Below are 20,723 nucleotides of genomic sequence, written 5' to 3' on the forward strand. Positions count from 1 at the left end.
TGATAGTTACTAAGGTTAGCTACAAAACAAAACACATCTCTGACCTTTCCTCATCCCGCTCTACAGTTGATGAAGGGCAACAACTTCACTTCCTAGAAACTGTGTACATCCAACATGTCCTTTATTTGCTGAACACTAAAAGGTTCCCTGACTCGCATAGCATTATATACACTCCTGTGAAATCTAAATTAAATTACTGCATAGGATTTTGTTAAAACAAGAATATATATAGGAATATATATATATATAAATCTTCAATCTGACAAAATAGAATTTAGGCCAAACTAATTCTCTGAGCTGACGTCTAATCAACCTTACAGTGAAATGTTGTTTATAAATATAAATATCCGCTAATAATTTGGCTTTCCAAATTGAATTGCTTTTCCTATTTAGTGCTTGCATTTTGTATTTTATCCACTCTCAACTGGCAGCTGTTTTCCTGAGCTAGAAATCTTCTCTCCGTCAATAAAACAGTTGCACACGACATGTTACATCCCTCTTAACAAACCCCCACTGCTGATAAGAAACACCAAACTATACTCCCCGGTTGTGTACACTCCACATTTGTTTTTTTTTTTGTGTTATCCCCAGAGAAAACAGCCATATCTTTTCCTTAATATTTCCCCTCCAGTCTGACATGGCAACACAATGCCTTGTGATCATCTTAAAGTATTGAGTGAGAAGCTCTAAATATTGCATTGGGGAGTGAAATCCTCCCAGGCACACGTTCAATTTTCTTCCAGCTTGCTGACTGCACCTGCCGTTATTCCTTCTCCACTCTGCTTTGCTGACAGAGTGAGCTAACATTGGGTGGGTAACGGGAGGAGGGACGGGGAGGGTCAATTTATCTTTCAAGTTTCAATGCACAGGAAAATAAGAATCACTAAGTGTCAAAACAGGATTTGGCATCTTAGTTCATGGATTTTTCAGGAACTGGCTCTCCCTCTTGGTTTTCAGTTCTTTATGTAGTGATTGATAAAAAGATCATTTCCATATCCCCTTCACTGGTTGGGAGTTTCGGGGGAAATTCTCTGTTGATCCTGGACCTGATGTGTTTTTTTTTTTTAATTCCTTGGGCACAAAATGCTATAAAGCCAAAAGTGAGACTAAGAAAAAAAGTACAATTGGCAAAAGTAGACTTGTTATCGTTGGCCGTTCTGCGTCGTTGTCACTGCGGGATGGCTCTGCAGACTCGTGTACAGTATCATCTGAGCAAAAGAAAACAGAAAACAAAAGGTAAGTTTTGCATTTTATAAATGTAAGAAAAACTCACGTGATTAAAACATGACTTTTGTAATCCACCTCCTTTTAGCTTTTGATTGCAATAATCTGGGCTGGCTATTGCATGCATTTGCAACAGGCTGACTGACTAAGACAAGAGCCTCATTACACTTAAGAAATAGTTAATGTTTCACAGAATAGTAAATCATACTGTTTCTACAAAGTGTACTTATAATGCTTAAAAAATATTGCTGCATGCAAAGGATGAAATTGAAGGGCATCACTGCATAGTACTGACACCATTTTTCACTGACCTTAATTTAACAAAACAAGCAGATACAGAAGGAGCATTAAGGTAGTACGGTGCTGCAATCTGTGCCATGCACATTAGTGTTATGTAAAAGCAAAAAACAAAAGTGTCAAAAAGCACATATGCATTCATACGCAAAAAACAGCAACTAAGTTCATTCACAGGGAAGCCACAAACAGGCATGCAGCAGGATTTAGCCAAGCAAATTGCAGTACTGCTAGTTGTAGCAATGTGGTTTTTCAAGCATGGGCAGTTCATGTTAAATACCCAGAGGTGCCATATACTCAAAACTATTTTACAATAAGTTATGATCATTTCCATTATTTTTTTTCTTATATCCCCACAGGGGTTTCATATCCCATCCATTGAGTCAGCTTATTTTCATTTCATATCTGCTCCCATTCCTTGACAGCAGTAAGAGCTTCACCATGTTGGCCATAATGAAACACAATTATCATGCTCCTTTGATTCATTCCTACAGCAGTGAGCACCTGTTGTTGAGTGAGTCTACGTTTTCAAAATTTCCTAAAATATGTGGTCCAGTCCTTCTGACATAAGGGCAGATTTAAGGGTCAAGACTATAGGATTGTTTTAACGTAAAGATGGCACATTTTGGCTTAGAGATCAGAACAAGTTGTCATGTCTACTTGAGACATGTGGAGCAGAATTTACTTGTTATACTCTACACAATCAAATTTTGAAACTAACGGACACCAGAGGAAAATAAAAGCAGGCCAGTAATGTTATGCTGAGCATTTGAAGTCCTCGGAAGATGCTTTGAAACCAAAAATTTGCAAGGACAGCTTTGTCGCCAGGAGCCTACAGAAAAATTCACACCATAAAGGTTCATCGCAAACTGCAGATTCTGTCATGGTCCCAATTTAGATGTATTCCACCTTATGTATCCCACGATTCATCAATTACCTTCTAGGATGTGCTTCAGCAGCAAACACTGCTCAATGATCACATGTAGCATCTTCCGTCCTAGTCTTTGTAATTACAAAGTGTCCCTATACTTTACATTTAACATAACGGCTACAAGGACACTTCAGTGAGCTATGAAAGAGGCAAGCAGAGAAAACTTGCTGGATAGCTACACTGTTTACTGAACACTACAGTAGAGCAGGGAACAACTGGTAACATCTGGTTCCAAAGGCTTAAACGACTTAAATGACACCAAGTTTAAGGTAACAGTGAGGATGACACAGCTGCAATTGAAACCCCATACTAACAGAACGTGATTAGCATGATAAAAACATAAAAGTGAAATTTCGGTCAAAACAATCATTTGATTTGATATACCTTTTCTGCTGTAAGCAATAAAAAAAGAACTTTTCACAGGGATATATGTCAATTGTAAATGTTAAGCTTAGGATGAAAAATTAATAGCTTATTTCAAAAAACCTTATAAAAATAATAATAGTAAGCATCTTTGTTTCACAGGCGCGCGTCTTTGAAATGATATTGAACAACTACTTAATCTGTCTGTAAAGCTTTAAAGACAAAAACACAGCTGAATGCCCACAGAGCCAGCATTTGAATTCTGCAATGGATGTACAGTGTAAATGAGGGCAAGGACAACTAAACAAAAGCAATCGATTTTGCAGTCTGTTTTAAATCAGCATCTATTTATATGCTTTCACACAAGCCCTAAGCTGAAAAACCCTATAAAATAACCTCATCTCCTCCTATGTCGTATCTTAGTTCCCCAAAGTGTGAGTGACACTTTAGGAATATAAGGGAAAATGTGTCCAAACCAAACAGCATGTTAGCTTCATGCAGAGGCGGGTGTGTGCTGGGAAACAGAAGGTAACGGAAAAGAGTTATAGAAAAGAAAATGGAATCCGCCCCTTCTGATGCATGCAGTATAATCTGACTTGTGTTTTGCGTAACAGTTTTCATAACATTCCCCAGCCAATCCCCCAAGATAACCCCACAACACATATACACTTAAGGGTATCACACTTAGAGCAGCGCAAATGAAGCATTTCTAACATGCAAGACATGCCAATAAAGATAACGAGCAGCCCTGTTACACGACAAGAACGAGTAGGGTGGTGGGGTGGGACAGGCAAAGGGACAGAGGCAGGTGTTAAAAAAGATTGTCTAAGCATACTAACCTGCTGGTTCTAATGAATTTTCTACTTTGTCGTTAACATCGAAAACACGATCATGAACACCTATAGTTTTCATACAGCTGTCTATAACAGAAATAGAAATAATAGCCAAATATGTTAGTGACACTTGTGATTCCCCCAACTTTGTTTAAAGCTCCTGGCACAACATTGCGCCATTGCTTTTGTAAAAAATATGAAACAACAAGTTAGCAACCACTATATAACCACAAAAAAATGTTTTCATGAGAAATGATAAGAAAAAAAAAATAATGAAACTGTGCCACAGGGTGATGAGTACAGAAGGAGCTCCAAGGAGATTGGTTGTTTAACAAAGGAAACACCTCAATGTACCAGACCACGCACTAATGCATGCATACTAGAGCCACCCAAAGCTTTGGAAGCAGTGACTTACTTGTTGGTCGTACAAAAACTTTTAGTTTCAGACAGGTTCTTCTTCCATTTTCTGCAACAGTGGATGCTGTAAGAGGAAAAAAAGAAAAAAAAGAAAAGAAAACAGTGAAACGATGCCCTTTAGTATGGCAACTGTTATTTACTTTTTATGACTGAGAACAAACCAGTTCTAGAATAAATCATATTCATTCACTTGATATAAAGTGCAGCACAATATGTTTTTATTAAAATAACTAATCTTTCAACACAGGAATCAGGACAGATACTTTTTTCCTATAGCATTACCACTGAATCTGTCCACCTAAGCTCCCCTGATGAGGATTTTATTACTTGAAATATTTTAAGAGAAATAAAGGAAAGCTCTGAATTATTACAAGGCCCTGAATGAAAACACATATAAACCTGAAAAGCAAAATGAAATGTAATTTCTATGCCTTTCACACTCTGTTCCTGGTGGACATTGATCTAAACTGGCTCTCATGATGTTTTTCACTTCTTCAAAAGTACAATAAAAATGAACATAACAAATTGTGATACATTTTATTAAGTAAAAAGAAACCAACTGACCAAATGTTATATGCTAAACATGCTAATGTTTAAAGTCATGTAAGAAGCAAAGCAATAGAATTCAGAAAGACATAAAACACAGAATAATGAAAAATTAACACTATCTTGATTTTAGTGCTGCTAATAACAATACAGGACTGTTACTAAAACATATAAAAGTTTGTAAAGTTTTAAAATTAGGTCGCACAGTGATCAGCTCTCCTGTCTCACAGATTCAAGAGCCAATGTGTGTGTGTGTGTGTGTCGGTGTGCACCTAGGTACTACTGGTGCCTCCAACATCTCAGAAAGATGCTTGAGATAGTATATTTGGTGACCCCATATGTACAAATGTTTTTTTTTTGTGTTTTATCTTGTCCAGAGCTAGTCTCTCGTGAACAGATGTGATTTTCAAGTGAGAATACACGTCTGGACACAAACTTTTAAAAATGTGTACAGTGAATAGTGGTGAATTCTAGCGCTGCAAAAGCGACACCGACAAGGCTTCTTCCTAAACCACCCGGGCCCCAGTTCCTCCAGTCTGTGTGTTTTAAACCAACGCTGGGGTATCAGTGAGAGAGCAAAAGATATTGAACAAAAAAGTTCAAGCTGAGAGAAAATAAAAAGCTTAAGTTACTGTTATCCAATCAGGACCTCAGTAGCACAAGATGACTGAAACTTAATAATTAATTTGCACATTGTAATGAGCACTGCAACAGTGGAGACACACACATACACACAAATATAGACCACCACAGCTAGTGAGTTCCACAGGTTTGAGAAGTGCCTCTTTCTGCCATGATATTCTTCTTTCATTTAAATTACTGAATCACTATATGACATAAAAACAACAAATATAGTTTAGAAAAGCATTGCATGTTTTATGCATGTAACAATGTGGTAAAGAGCAGAAGCTATTTTATCATGGCATGTTTGCATTTCCCATTAGACAGAATTGTTAAATTTCTTAAGTTATTTGTTTAGACGTGCAGTCAGAAGATGGATGCTGTGGAGCCTTCTCCCTGATTTTACTGGTGTTGTTAGGCATAATTTGTTGATTTCAGGTATTTTGAGCACTGAAATCTGCATCTCCTGTGGCACTTTGTTATCAGCTGTCTTAACAGCAGTCCTTTTGATGGGGTGTGACACGTTTACTTCAAACGCATATTGTGCAGTTCATATTTTCACACTCATAGCGGCTTTCAAGCTTACATTAACTCCTACACTATTGTCGCAATGCTAAACAGATAGCACACACAGCACCTGCAACAACATATCAGTCATCAAACAGGTTTTGTGTTTATTTTTAAAATGTTCAATATGCTCTCTGCACATGTGACACAGTGTTTTAGAAGACTTTTTAACTGTTGATCATAAACTGAAGCTTGCTATCTTTCGAACCAGATTAATTAGAGCACATCTCATCTTTGTAGTTAAAAATCAAAATCAACACCCCTACTTTGAGGGCAACAATGATGCACTGGATTGGTTTAGAAATGTGATACTCAGTTAGCTGTCTAATTCTTCTGATTCAGTTTTTAAGCACAATTCAATCACGGTTATCTCCAGACGTATGTATATTTAAGGTGTAGCTTCAGGGGTGGCTTGGCTTGTACCCCATGTTGTCTTAACTGAATCAATCCTGAAATGGTGACAGTAAGTTTTGAAAATAAACAGATGGTTAGAATTTTGATTTGTCACTCAATTTACCGTATATACTCACGAATAAGTTCTCACGCGGATAAGTCGGGAGTTGATTGTATAATTTCTGGTATTTTATAATGTTGGTCGTATAAGTTAAATGTGGAAAACTCACGCTATTGGTCCAACAGATTATGATATGCTAACGCCCACCTGAGAGAGTAACCATGGAGCACACTGCCTTTTTTTTTTCTATGTGGGTGTGGCAATGCGCTGTATCAGCGGGTGCTCCTAACCTCTCTCTATTGTGCCTATGTGACCACACAGTAATACTCACATTATGCCAAAGCAACGTTTGCACTATTGTGTGTTTTTTGTATCTCACATCCTCATACACCTTAATCGTAAGAGCATTCCTTATCTACGATGGAGCATTCGATCAGAAGAAAATATGAAGCTGGTTTTAAATTAAACGTCGTTGAAATAGCAAAAGAAATTGGTAACTGTGTTGCTGCAACAAAATATGATGCATCTGAGAAACTGATGCGAGATTGGAGGAGGCAAGAAAATGTAAAAAAAAAATAAAAAATATAAGTGTTGCATATAAGTCGGGGTCTGATTTTATGATCGATTTTTTGGATTTCAAGACCCAACTTATACATGAGTATACACGGTATTAGGATTGATTTGGATGGTCACCAGACAGCAGAGCCCTCAGAGAAAACCATCATGAACGTGAAGAGAACATGCAAATATTACACAGATGGAATTTTACCTGGGAATGAACCCAAGGTCCAAGTCTAATATGAGCATTAGTCCTAAAGGTTATGTGTTATTTCAGAATTAACGTTGGGCAAGAAAGCAATTAATTGTTGTTAATGTTTAGAACAGTATGTACTGTATATTATTATCAAACTGCAATATTAAAAATATGATAACAAGGACAATGAAATTTAGCATTGAGCTCAGGCTGTTAAATGAATAAGATGGCACTGAATAAAGTTAATATGGTGGGCTAGGCACAGATTAAAGTTTATTAGTATTTTTTGTTAATGTGTATATAAAGATACAAATAGACTATGCAGCAGTGATATGTTAAATGGCTATTATTTCTGACTTATTTATTTGGTATTCAGGAGGTGATCTGTGTTATGTGATAATTTAAGTATTAAATTTAAAACCTCAGCATTAACTGTGTAAATTAATTATTAGGGCAAGATTTAATCTATACATTTACCAAAGGAGTAAACAAATGGCTGTACAATGTTAGTGCATTTCAATTAGTTTGTACTCTGAGGATCTGCCACGGCCAAGGGAGAGAAAATACAATTAGCACGTTCACACAATTTATTACACAGTATCAGATGTTAAATATGCTTACTGCTCTTTGCATGCTTCTCATTTACATTTGTGAGAAAACCATCAAACTTGTGCATGAGAATCAATACGTTAAAACAAACCCTGCAAACAAATGCAGATATAGGAAATGTTTTATACTAGGAAAAATCATGAATGGCTGTAAATTTTAATTATCTTTAGTATTAAAGGGCAAAATTAGTTGGAGCTCATGGTCTTGTTTTATAAAAATGGAAAGCTTAAAAGAAAACAAACATAACACATTTTGTAACATAAAAAATGTGAAACTTTCTCCCTGAACTAAAAGATGATCCCAAGCAACTTAATATTTAAGCAAGGGTGTTGGTTTAGCAACCACATATTGTAAGAAAAATGAATGCATGAGAAAGTAGAACACCAAAGCTGGGACTAACCAGCTACTACTGTATATAGACATTACTAGCACTTAAATAGTCACCTTACATATCTATAAAGCTCAACTTGATGTTACTTTAGACAAGCTGCCTGAATAGGAATTGATGACTTAAAACAAAATCCCTTTTTCACTTGTTTTTATGTAATTAGGCATACATCTCATCCCCTGCAGTTCATATTTATTGAGTGTTCTTTCTTGTCTACAACTCTGCATTTGCCAAACTTTGAAAGGCAGTACACCCATCTTATAATTCATAGCCTTAAACAGATTCTATAGCTTTTTTTCTTCCAATACCAGTAATAACTTAGCTCAGGTAACTGGCTCTGTTTAGTAAATCTTCTGCTGAGTTTCTTATCTTATGGTGAAACATATAAAGTTCTGCAACACTTTACAAGATGTAACGCAGATGATGCCAAGCAGATTAGGAATAATATGACCATGGATGAGCCGGCAGTGCTGGTGGCTCCTGGCAGCAAAGATCAGTAAGAGATAGTTGTAGTTGTAAACTGCAGTACTAGGGTGTTGTACCATGTTAGCCATTAGGAATGTAGTGAAAAGCCAAGCAAAATGACACCTTTTATTGGCTAACTAAAAAGATTACAATATGCAAGCTTTCGAGGCAACTCAGGCCCCTTCTTCAGGCAAGATGTAATACAGAAACTGGAGTTCCCTATGTTTATATACACACTCTAGGACAAGAAACAACATTGGTAAATATTTAAATGAGAAATTTTAAATGTAAAAAATTAAGAGATTCATTCAGGCTAGGGTTAATTTAACAAGAGAGAAAAGAACAATGTATTGTCAAGATCTCTGGATAAGATAACTGTCCAACAAAGTCTTTTGAAGTTTGTAATGAGTTTTTTCAAAACAATGTAGATCTGTAGACAGGTTGTCTGTCATTCTGAGAGATGTAAACAATCCTCATATCTGGCCATAAAACTCTTGTCTTTATTCAATCCATGTTGTAATGTATTAAATTTTAGCATGAGTTTAACTTCCCATTCTTTTCTCTCTTGCTGTGTTTTGAAGTTGCCCATAAGCACTGTGACTTTAAAGTCCTTCTCACAGTGTCCATGGCTGTTGAAGTGGGCCGCCACAGGAACATCTGTGTTGCCATGTTTAATGTGGAACCTGTGTAAATTCATTCTCTGGCGGAGTGTTTGTCCGGTTTCTCCCACATAGAGTGCAGTGTCAGGACATTTCGTGCAGAAAATTAGGTAGACTACATTAGATGATCTGCAGGAAAATGATCCCTTTATGTGATGTTCAAGTTGGCAGTGTGGTATAACTATACGGTCTGTATCATAGATGTGGGCACATGTTTTGCATCTTTTTTGTAGGCATGGAGATGTGCCATTTTCTGTTGGTTCACTTAGGGAGCCTCGGACAATTAATTGTTGAAGGTTTGGTGGTTGTCTGTATGCCAGGAGGGGAGGTTCAGGAAATACATTTTTCAGTGTTTGGTCATTGTTTAGTATTGGCTGAAGTAAATATACATACATCAATACCTAAGTGACATGTACTATAGCAAAGTCCAAAAACACCAGCAGATTACGTGAGAAGGAAAATATTTCTTTATATCTCATGGGTAGAGCTTAGCCCTAAGTGATCAGGTAGAAGAAATTTACGATCTTGGCCTGGTTATTAAAAAATGTTGATGGGCAAATGTAGACAGATTTTTTTGTACCAGGCTGCGAAAAAGTAAACTGCTGTTGGTGCATGACAGTAGCACTTGGTTTAATAGTAATAAAAGATGTTGAGTGCTGAAGTGCCTGCAGCTGGAGGCCATTTAACACCCATTAAGATAACTAATGATGCCATAGCAGTGGATTTTTAAGGTAGCTGCACCCCTTTCATTATGTAGGGATTTAATATTTAATTATTAAAACGATAATGGATGGTTTCAGTGTATTCCACACTGGATCTGAATAATCATTCGGTTTTCTTAGAAATGAATGTGCTTATGCACAGGAAGCAATTATGCATGGATGTACATTTTAGAAATATTTATTGATACAAAGAAACATGCAAATCCTAAGATCAGAGATGCATCTCAAAAGAAATGTACACTGGAATGTAAAATTTAATTTTGACCCAGTTTAAAGGCTACTACTGAAAATTATGCAAAAGAACTTAGCAAAGGATCAAAATATAGTTATCAAGTGTAGTCCTAAGCTTTAATCATATTCCCAAAAGGCGACACAAAAGGGCATGTCTGCCATAAGGATAGCTAGATTAGATTGTTAAGCAAGACAAGAGAGCAGTAACCTTATAGAAAAAGTAGTGGCATATAATAGTGGAAGTAAATCAGAATGAAGCATTTTAAGGACAGCTAAATCACATGGTATTTATATAGACACATTATTTCAATTAGATGTTTTGCATGTAACAAGGATTTGGTAATTTTTTAAAGCCATGAATTTGACCCACTAATTAAAAAAGCTCTAACTGGAATTAGGAACCAATTTAAATGCGGGCCCCTCAACATTTAGTATATTTTTAGGCCTATTTATGAAGAACCAGAATTTTACAGATTAAATTATATTATAAATCATAAATACGACATGCTCCTAGTCCAGGGATTGTTTTTGCCTTCCACATGATGCTTGCTGGGATAGGCTCCAGTTGATGTCTAGCCCTAACCTGCATCAGAAGATTTGGAAAATGGATGGAAGTCATGAAAATTTGTTATGTGAACCCAAAAGCAGTGATTACATGACTGCAGCTCATCAGTTCATCACACTTCATAAAAATAAAGACATTCACACACATACACTCCTCTACACAATTTCAAAATTATGATCAAAGTTTGTTTGGCCAGTAAGGTCAAATGGCACGGGGGCACTGAACATAGTGATGATTGCAACTATGAACAATCTACTGAATACACAGTGCTGCATATTAGCACTAAAAATCAGTAAAGCTTTAAAATCTCTCCATTAGAACTATGTGTCGATTTAAGGCAAGAAAATACAAAAAAGTTGTAACAGTCATTAAACTTCGGATTTTATTCACATGGCTATTCTAGAAATGGAGGTGAACTTTATAGTCTCCCAGTGTGTCACTGTCACTTAGTAACCCATAAAATCAATCTGACTTGACAATGCATTACATGTATCAACACATCTTGTTGGATCACTTAGTTAAGTGTCAGTGTTAATGAATCTTACACATTCTGTGAGAACTTCTGTCTGACGTCCTTTGGCACACATTATAAAGTTTACTCTTTTGTATGATTTAACTCCTTGCCTTCAAAACTGTTAAAAGTGCATTGTGAGTAGTCTCAACAAATCTGATTTACGCAGCAGGAAATAGATGCAGAGAACTCAAATGTGCTGCAATACAGGGTAACAAGATGTGGGAGTGAGTGATAACAAGTTCCGAGTAACAAGTAGTTAGCCTATGGGATAAACTCCCACTAAATCACCATCTGCAAGCCCCCTGCTGTTGACAGAAACTAAAACCAGTGCACGCCGTTATCGAGCACCGCTTAGAGTTTGTGTTCATAGTCAGGAAATTGCCTCCTTCCTGCGGACCCTCCTGCATGTCTCAAAAAATTAAAATTTACTGCACATAATATCTCTTGATTCTTTTCACTTTTAAAAATTCAAGGAGTTGGTAATAATTCCATAATAATTCTTTGCATTTATATAGTGCTTTTCTCACAACTCAAAGCGCTCAGCAATTGCAAGTTAAGGGCCTTGCTCAAGGGCCCAACAGAGCAGAGTCCCTATTGGCATTTATGGTAAAGTCTATCAAGCAAATGGAACTTTATGCATCAAACTTTAATGGCATAGCAGAAACCCTATAATAATGTGGGTGTAACTAAATGATACTTTACCAGAAATAGAAATTTAACTTAATTTAGTTGTGAAATATGGAGTTTAACATAAAACTGTTATTACTAATAACGCTGTAATTCTCATTTTTGTTTCTCATCATCAAGGGAATATGGGAGCAGAATTTTTTAAGGTTAGATGCCCTTTCTGATACCAATCTATCTTTATTCACCTTTTATGATAGTGACCTTATTCTTACTCCAGGTTAACTGGTGATGGTGATTACTTACTGTGTTGCAAAACTGTTGTTTCATGTGATTTTCCCAGCACTTTTGTCCATTACAGCTGCTGGAAGTCTTTAAACTATGTAAATGTTTGGCATTAGAGGGAAACAGGACAAAATCTCCCAAATGACTTTCTATTCAGCAGAAATAGAAGCAGTGTAAAAACTCTAAAACTAGCCTAAAGGTAATTTTTTGAAATGAAAAGCTTTAGTGACATGGCAGTCTGTAATTTGGTCACTGTGTCATACAGCAAATTAGTGAAAACTTCATGAGAAACAGAAAAATGTCTCATATAAATCATGATGGGGATTGTTAAGAGCAGTGGTTAAGAAGTTAAGACGTAGAAGATCGCTCAATTAGAAGGCCACACACACGCAGTTTTTGCATGGCAAATGGGGATATGCCAATGAAAATTATTTTGTGGGCAAAATAAATAAATAAATAAAAAGAAGCAGTCATATTATGGGCAACCACAGGAATGTTTCTTTTTTGAAATTAGCTAAATTGTCATATAAAATGTCTACACTGGCAAAATGATTTCTTTTAATTGTCCTGCAAAAACATTCACATTCAAATAAATCCAAAACATATACAATACCTCGAATTTTGTTCATTATAATGTTCCAAGGAATCCCAAGTATTCTTTCTGTATGTATCTAAACCTAACTAGTTGAGCTAAAGAAGCCATTTTAATAAAGTTGTCATTGCTCCTTAAAGCGTCTCCACATTAAACAGGTTTTACGTTCTCTACCAACATGAAACGGCTGTCACTGCTTTCGACATTACTTAAGTTGAGATCAGAATGTCCTTAATTGTGTCAGATCAAACCCATGTCCTTGTGTTTCCAGTCCCACTTTGAACTGGACAGACAAGCAGCAAATCCAGCTGAGCTAAACAAGATATTCTGTAGTCTGGTTTAATGAGGTGATGTTTGTCTGTGGAAACAGTATTTTGATAATATGATAACAGGCCAAAACATCATTTTACCCTCATTCGAGCTTGAATTCGCTTTTCTCGTTTCTATCCAGTATCAGTATTGTCCTTAGTTATCAATATGGTTTGACCCTAACACAGAACCAAATCTCAGCACTTGCACTTGTAACATCTGTCCAAAGGCATGGGTGATGTACAAAGCTGAGATGGAGATGATCGTTCAAAGTCAAGCATGTCTTCAGTGACAGAATCATTAATATGTTAGTAGACTCCAACAATAAACAATATTACTCCTTATATAATGTGGGTTTTACCCCGGGCACTATTAAATAAATTGAAGTTATACATTTTTATCCATTCTTGTGTTTCGTGGGGCCAGAGAGTGACAATAAATTGCATGACTGTTGCACATGTAAGTAAGAATTTCACTGTACTATGTGCATTGGAATATACACTGCTACTACTACTACTATAGTTTAATGATTTTATTTTTAATCTAAAATTCAGATTTTTCCAATTTTGGCACTATCTTGGACATATTTTTAGTACATCGATAGTAAGGCCCTTTCTGGAAGTGTTCATTGTGCAGACAATGACCTACTGAGTTTTTTTTTCCCGCAGCATGTTGGTAAGTTACCAATTACTGTATATCAGCACAAATGTCCTTTCAAATACTGGTGGGACAACTTCTTGTGTCAAGGAACTCCATTCATACGGGAATTCTTTAGTACCATAATGTTTAAAATTCACGGGCACCATGAGCCTTATTATCATGGCAAGTTTCAATAGTGGAAAAATGATCTTCAGGCACACAAATGTCAGGTGGTCCAAAGTGTCTCAGACAGGTAAATATAAACGGCAAATAGTGATGCAGATTTCAACTGATGGTGAAGCTTTGCTTAATTAAACAATAACATGGACCAATGAGCTACAATAGAAACTTTTTTTTTTTTTTTGCATAAAGCCCTGTCTAGCTTTTCTTTTTTACATAAAATCCTACCTATTATATATTTTTTCCATGTTCCTAGAATTGGATGTTGACATTTGCAAATTACCCATCTAACTGTTAATAAAGTGAGGAAACACAATTAATTTACATTCGGATGCTATTCCCACTCAACATATAGGGGACTAAAAATATCAGAAGTACAAATTTTAAATAAATGTCACATTAATATTGAACAGAAAACCGATGGAAGCTCAGAATCAGAAAAGGCCATCTGCCTTTTCAAATCTCACTCAAGTATGATATCTAACTGATCCCTTCAGCATAATCTAGACGTCTTTCTCTACTTTGCAAGAAACGTGATATTTTTAACATTGCTAAGAGGATTTTTCAACACTACTACAGCATTAATCCTTCTTAGGTAAGGGTTTTTTTTTCATTTCTTAAATGGCACTTTATTATAATCAAAAGTCCACAGCAAGTAGAATGCATTCTGTCTTTCACACTGTGTTGTCTGCAATGTATCAGTATCATGGTATCACCTATTAATTGTATTGGTGGTGGAACTTTGATGTTTCTTTCATATCTGAGTGGCTTAAAGATGTCCCTGGGGAAAGTCTCAGGCCAGTATCAAGATAAAAATAGGGCATTTCAATGGCAATATACAGTACACTTACTGTATGCAAACTGTTCAGAAATGGACATCTATTGTGGAACTGGAACCCCAGAGGTTTATTTTCTCTAGGGATGCTGTTGCTTGTTCTGTGTATTTTCCTCTCCTCCACTGTCAACTGACCCTATCTCAGTGATAACATCCATCTATTCATTATCCAACCCACTATATCCTAACTACAGGGTCACGGGGGTCTGCAGGAGTCAATCCCAGCTAACACAGGGCGCAAGGCAGGGAACAAACCCCGGGCAGGGCGCCAGCCCACCGCAGTCAGTGATAACACTGAAGGACAAATATTGTTAAGATCCTTTCATTTCACTTAGCTTGAAGTTGCTTTATCTTTAAACTAATCTGTACTATGATTGTATTATGAAGTTAATCATTTGTAAATTTTATAATTCTAATTTATCTGTGAATGTCTTACAACTCTGCAAGTCTACACTCAGTGAAGAGCACTATACAAAAAAAAAAACAAAAAACTGAGTTTGTTTATTTTAGAAAATGAAAAAAAAATCATAACATATTTCGGTCATCAGTCAGTCATTTTCCAACCCACTGTATCCTAACACAGGGTCACGGGGGTCTGCTGGAGCCAATCCCAGCCAACACAGGGCACAAGACAGGAACAAATCCCGGGCAGGGCGCCAGCCCACCACAGGGCACACACACCAAGGACAATTTAGGATCGCTAATGCAGTTAACCTGCATGTCTTTGGACTGTGGGAGGAAACCGGAGCACCCGGAAGAAACCCGTGCAAACATGTGGAGAACATACAGACTCCACGTAGGGAAGTGAACCTGGGGCTCCTTACAGCGAGGCAGCAGCGCTACCACTGCGCCACCATGCTGCCCACATATTTTGATTTTGCCTGAAAATCATTTTAATGATCAGCCCTTACTTTTACTTGTTTCATGTCTACTTTATTCTGTTTTGTGTTAGAGTCTAACTGGGCAGAAACACATGCAGTACTTTTATTCCTGATGCCATTATTTATAAGCATTTTAGAGAAATTAGGAAGGAACAGAAACATCTACTGAATTAAATCTTAGATATTTACATTCAAAGGATGTTAGTTTGGCACAAAATAGAAGTCTGCTGAAGCCATCACTCACTGCTCCTATCACTATATTTCTAGTTAGTTGAGTTCACAAACACTGCAATTAAAAAGGTGTCATTTAAAATAATATTTGTTATTGTTAAAAGTAAGAGATCATTATGTATATTTAACATTTAATTGAATGTAACATAATACAGATTTTAGATTACTGTGAACAAGAATTTTAGCTTCAAAAAAGCTTTTACCATCGACTACTGAATGATTAATCAGTGAATTGACTCGCATGAATGCAAATGTTCAAAAATGTCTGCCAGTTACATAAAAGTGTACAATAATATCTAATAATATTTTATGCTGAATTACACATGTTATAGACCAGCAAAGAATATTAAAAAGTCAGCACTAACTCATTGAGATGACTACAAACCCCAAAATCACCCTTTGTTTTAATGTGGCTTTAAAGTAGGCCAGAACTGGTAAAAGGATTTTTTTTCTATCCCTGCTAATATGGTTTAAATTCCAGTGCCAGCTGCAAGTGTTTAAGATGTGTCACGTTATTAACAGAATCACACGCAATATTAGACTGCTAAATCATAGTCACCACTTTGGTCTCATAGTCAGGGAAAGGAAGGGGTGGATACCGAGGTACACACTGCAATTACTTTAGGTCATTACATCTCAACTTGGAGCATGACAATAATTTATTATTTGATTAGATAATAATAACAATACGCTGACATGCCACTATTTCTGATTATTAATAATAATAAGCTGACATGCTACTATTTCTGATTATTATTTTTGTAATAAAACAATTCTACCATTGTTTATTTGGCTGTCAGATTTAGGCCTAGCTTTCTGCTGCAGTTTTCTTTTCTGTTTCAGCTTATTACATCTCTTCTCTAAACACCATGTTTAATTATGTGGTTACAATACCAGAAATTTTAGAAGCAAGGTTGTACGGTGATTAGCACTCCTGCTTTTCAGAGCCCTCAGTTCAAATCCAATCCCAGACACTGTCTGTCAGGTGTTTTCCTGTTCTCCTCATATTTATGTATTTTTTTCTGCTGGTTGCTCCATTTTTCTTACAACATCCCAAATTTGTGAATGTCAGGCAAATTAATAACTCTTTAGAGCTATGTGCATGAGTGGGTTCTGTGATGGACCAGCAATCCATCATGCGAGGGTTCCTTCGGTGCCTCCTGCGCTGTGACTAGTGTTGATCAATGAAATTCGCCAAAGTGTTTTTCACAGTGACTATACTGGTGACCCTGTTTTCGGAAATATTTTCTTGGTAATTTGTCGTGCGGATGGCTTAGATTAACTGTTTTTACCCATTAACCCATGATGCTTTGCAAGGCCAGCTTGCCATCATAAAGCCGCAGAAGCCAATGTTAGATGGGACAACTCCCGAGTATATAACATTGATACTAGTAGTGGACAAAAACATAGTGGAAAACTATCAAATATATTTAAATACAAAACACAAACACATAGGAGGAAGCTGGAAATGTGTCAATGTATTTGTGCCTTAAAGGATTTCATGTGGACATGTATGTGACCTGTGTGTAATATGTGAGCCTACCCACTTTATTGTATTACCCAGAGTGCTATGCAGTTGATGCAAACAGGAAGGAGTGAAGAAATTGACTGCTTGCATATGTTTCTAAATTTTAGTCTTACAGTGTATACAGAAGTGCAACAGGTGTTCCGAATTTACCACAGTTTGTCCCAGTCCCCATCTCCAAGTAGCATTTACATTAATTGCATAATAGTAGTCCCGCAAAGCTCAGAAATTACATGCTCCTCTTCAAGATCTCTATAAATGGTGTCTGCATGAACGTGCCCATTAATAGACTCTCCCCCACTGTTTGTGGCTCGTTCAGTAAATGCTCGGGTGGACAAATAAGTTTGGGCAAAATTATTGAAAGTAATTGCTATAAAAATGTAGTATGAGAATTAACAGTTTAATTTGTACTGAAATCTACCACTGACTTCTAAGTAACGCAAAACATTGGCTACTTTTCAAAATAAGAGCTGCCGCAGGCTAACTAATTAAACCAGAAATCCGATTAAATACTCTCACCAAATCAGCTGTAATGAAAACCAGTAACTTCTCACTTCACTAGTATTGTCCCCAGGTAAGTCTCTAAATTACTTCATCATGTATTAAGTAGGGCATAACAAATCTATTTGTTGCTACCATAGTGCTTGGCTTAGTATAATTCTGACGTTTTCTGTGTTAGGAGTTTTTTATCGGGTTGACAGACAAGCTGTGCACAATTCAAGCGGACAGGCGTGACATTACTACTTGACCTTGTACAGTTTAGATTATTTAGAGATGCAGACAAACTTTCCAGGGAAAAGATGAGAAACTTTGTCATTGAATTGTAAGGTTTACCAATGCCCGGGGAGAATGAAATGTTACATTTTAAGCATTCTGAATATAAATAAGAATAAACATACTGCCTAGAAAGGTCAAAAGAAGTGTAAAAGTGGAACTGAACTGTAGCTCCTCAGAGCAATACATCTTGTTTCTCTCCGCAGGAATCGCAGTAAAATTAAATAAATGGCTACAGGCCTAAACCATGTCATCTCTGACTAAGTTATTAAAAAGAATATTTTAGCCTTAAAAAACACTATTTTACTGCACATGTCGGAAGATGTAGACACGATTATACAACTGTTCATTGCTTTGTAAAGTTGCACTACATAGCAGTATTATATTTAAAAAATGATAGGTTAGAAAAGCAGTCAATAGATGATCTAGACAACAGTTAAGGTGAAGTCTTTTCTAGTGTGAGTCTCAAGTTCCACTGATTTTTTAGAATCTGTCTAGCCTTCACAGGAAATGGAGCTTGTTCTGGAATGGGTCTGGAGCCACCAGGCAAAAGGTTATGAACCAACTGTAGATAGCATGCCAGTGTAAGAGTGGGTACACTCATGCAAACAAGACTGGTGTCCATAGCAGGGTTAGTTCCCACCTTGTACCTAATGTGGCTGAGACAGGCTCTGACCGCTGTAACCCTGAGTTGGATAAGCAGTTACAAAAAATGAAGAAAGAATGCTTTATTAGAAAAGCTCAACAAAGGGTTTATTGTCCTAGATATCAGATATTATGGGGACTTTCCAGATGTTCGTCCCCATGTTCCAGTGATCTACCCTTTATCTTTATCTGTTATATTTTGCAGGAGCCGAGAGTCTATCTGAGCTTTAGGCACAAGGCAGGAACCAATCCAGGATGGGATAACAGTGAAACTTTTCTTAACTTGTTTGCCTTCCTACAGTTATTATGCATTCAACTTTCCAAACTGATCTTTTAACATCCTCTTTTATTGTCCCCATACCCACTTCACTATATTGCCATTCATGCAGTGCACAGTAACAAGGCACTGTACATAAAAAGCAAGAATTTATTTCATAATAATACATAAGAGGTGTCTAAGTCATCATAGGCCGCAAAAATGTATCTAATTAGAAACATATTGAATATTTAAGCAGTAAGTATATGTGAGGTTTGAGACAAAAACTGTATGTGAGCAAGAGTGGCAGCACAGGATGCAGGAAAACAGAGCTGGAATTAACAGGAATGTTTTTTTTTTCTTTTTCTAAATTCATGAATGGTGCTAATGTTAAAGAATAAACAGGACTAGACAGTTCAACAGATGGAAAAATGCAGTGTTTAGAGTTTAAATGACTTTTATTGAATGTGTTTGGCTGGATTATAGTGGACAGGCATTTTTTTTCAGGATGTGCTCAGAAATACTTGCTGCACCTTCAATACAACCCTTTATTGTCCCAGGACCTGCCTTTATTCATTTATCTGTCAAAGATAAAAAAGATGTAATCACTTTAGGTTTAAACATCACATATTAGGGCTTTTGTTATGATATTTTCTTTGTGAATGGACTCTATAGGTAGCACTTAATGTCAAATGGAACTCATCTTCTAAATGTGAATTTTGCATAGCAGAGAAATATACAAGGAAGTTTAGACCAATAGTTTTGTTCTGATGGATAACTTTCTGCAGTTGCAGAACATCACCAATTGTAGCCCATCAAGAAAAAGAAAAATAAGCGAAAATAGGGAAAGCTATTTCAGCTTTTTTTTTTCCCTGACACAGTCAGCACTTTCCCCTTGAACAGAAAACCAAAAATACGCAAAGAAAGCCAGTAACAGCTCCCCAGTGGCTTACACAGTAAAGACATTTTATCCATAAAAGGGAGCTAGCCCTGTTTTTGGAGGTTCCATCGTCTAGGCATCACTTGTGCCAGGAAAGATTTAGGCAGCACAGCTGATATGTTCAACCGGGGGGCCCTAGGAGCCGACCCCTCATCAGTCACTAAAGCTACACAAGCAAAATTATTCATATAGTGGAGGGAGAGGGAGTCTTATGCAGACAATGGTTTTACTGGTCACACTTTGGCTGTACCTAGTTTGGCAAGGTTTTGAACACAAATAATCCCTGGGTAAGGGAAGCATGTGTTATCGGAGTTCTATAGCAGTCTGCATGTTTTTAAATCAAAATGCTACTCTAAAAATATTTTTTCACTTAATGCATCCACAAACCCACCATAGTGGCTTTCCATTCTTTTTCTGAACTCATATATTAGGTCACAGGATCCTGGAGCCTGTTCTCATTGCATCAGGCACAATGCAAGAACCAACCAGGAGGGGTGTGATGGTTTACTACAGCGCACACAAATGCACAAACACTTTATACACTTACAGGTGCCAATTAACCTAAAATGCAAGTTTTTGAAAGGACGAAAACCAGAGTAAATTGAAGAAAAAAAACCATGCAAACACACAAAGAACATACACTCATATATACTCTGGAGCAGCCATACATAAGAAGATAGAAGCTAAGTGTAGCTAATTCAATAATGACACTTACTGTAGTGTGTGCAAGTCCAGTTTGCATGACTGGGGCATACTCTTTACAAGTCAGGCACATTTATGCTACGCTTGAATGCAGATAAAAAAGGATTGCATTAGGGAAGTGGCATTAACAGTACATTTGTAGACAGAT

At 36.7% G+C, this 20,723-nt stretch overlaps 1 protein-coding gene across 2 annotated transcripts in view; it reads right to left on the bottom strand.

Annotated features, from left to right (window-relative positions):
* Window positions 1-1,052: 1,052 nt before the first annotated feature.
* efna5b (ephrin-A5b) overlaps window positions 1,053-20,723 on the bottom strand; it is a 245,832-nt gene continuing 226,161 nt past the window's right edge. Inside the window, exons 3-5 of one of the 2 annotated variants that reach the window (XM_028805320.2) lie at window positions 4,061-4,126; window positions 3,652-3,732; window positions 1,053-1,208 (exon numbers count right to left, since the gene is read on the bottom strand). In XM_028805320.2, the coding sequence (XP_028661153.1) occupies window positions 1,087-1,208; window positions 3,652-3,732; window positions 4,061-4,126 (269 nt within the window). In that variant the 3' untranslated portion in view covers window positions 1,053-1,086. The remainder of the gene's footprint in view (window positions 1,209-3,651; window positions 3,733-4,060; window positions 4,127-20,723) is intronic. The other variant, XM_028805321.2, reaches the window with a different exon arrangement.

Source organism: Erpetoichthys calabaricus, chromosome 7 (assembly GCF_900747795.2).
Source record: "Erpetoichthys calabaricus chromosome 7, fErpCal1.3, whole genome shotgun sequence".
In the NCBI taxonomy this organism is placed as follows: Eukaryota; Metazoa; Chordata; class Cladistia; order Polypteriformes; family Polypteridae; genus Erpetoichthys; species Erpetoichthys calabaricus.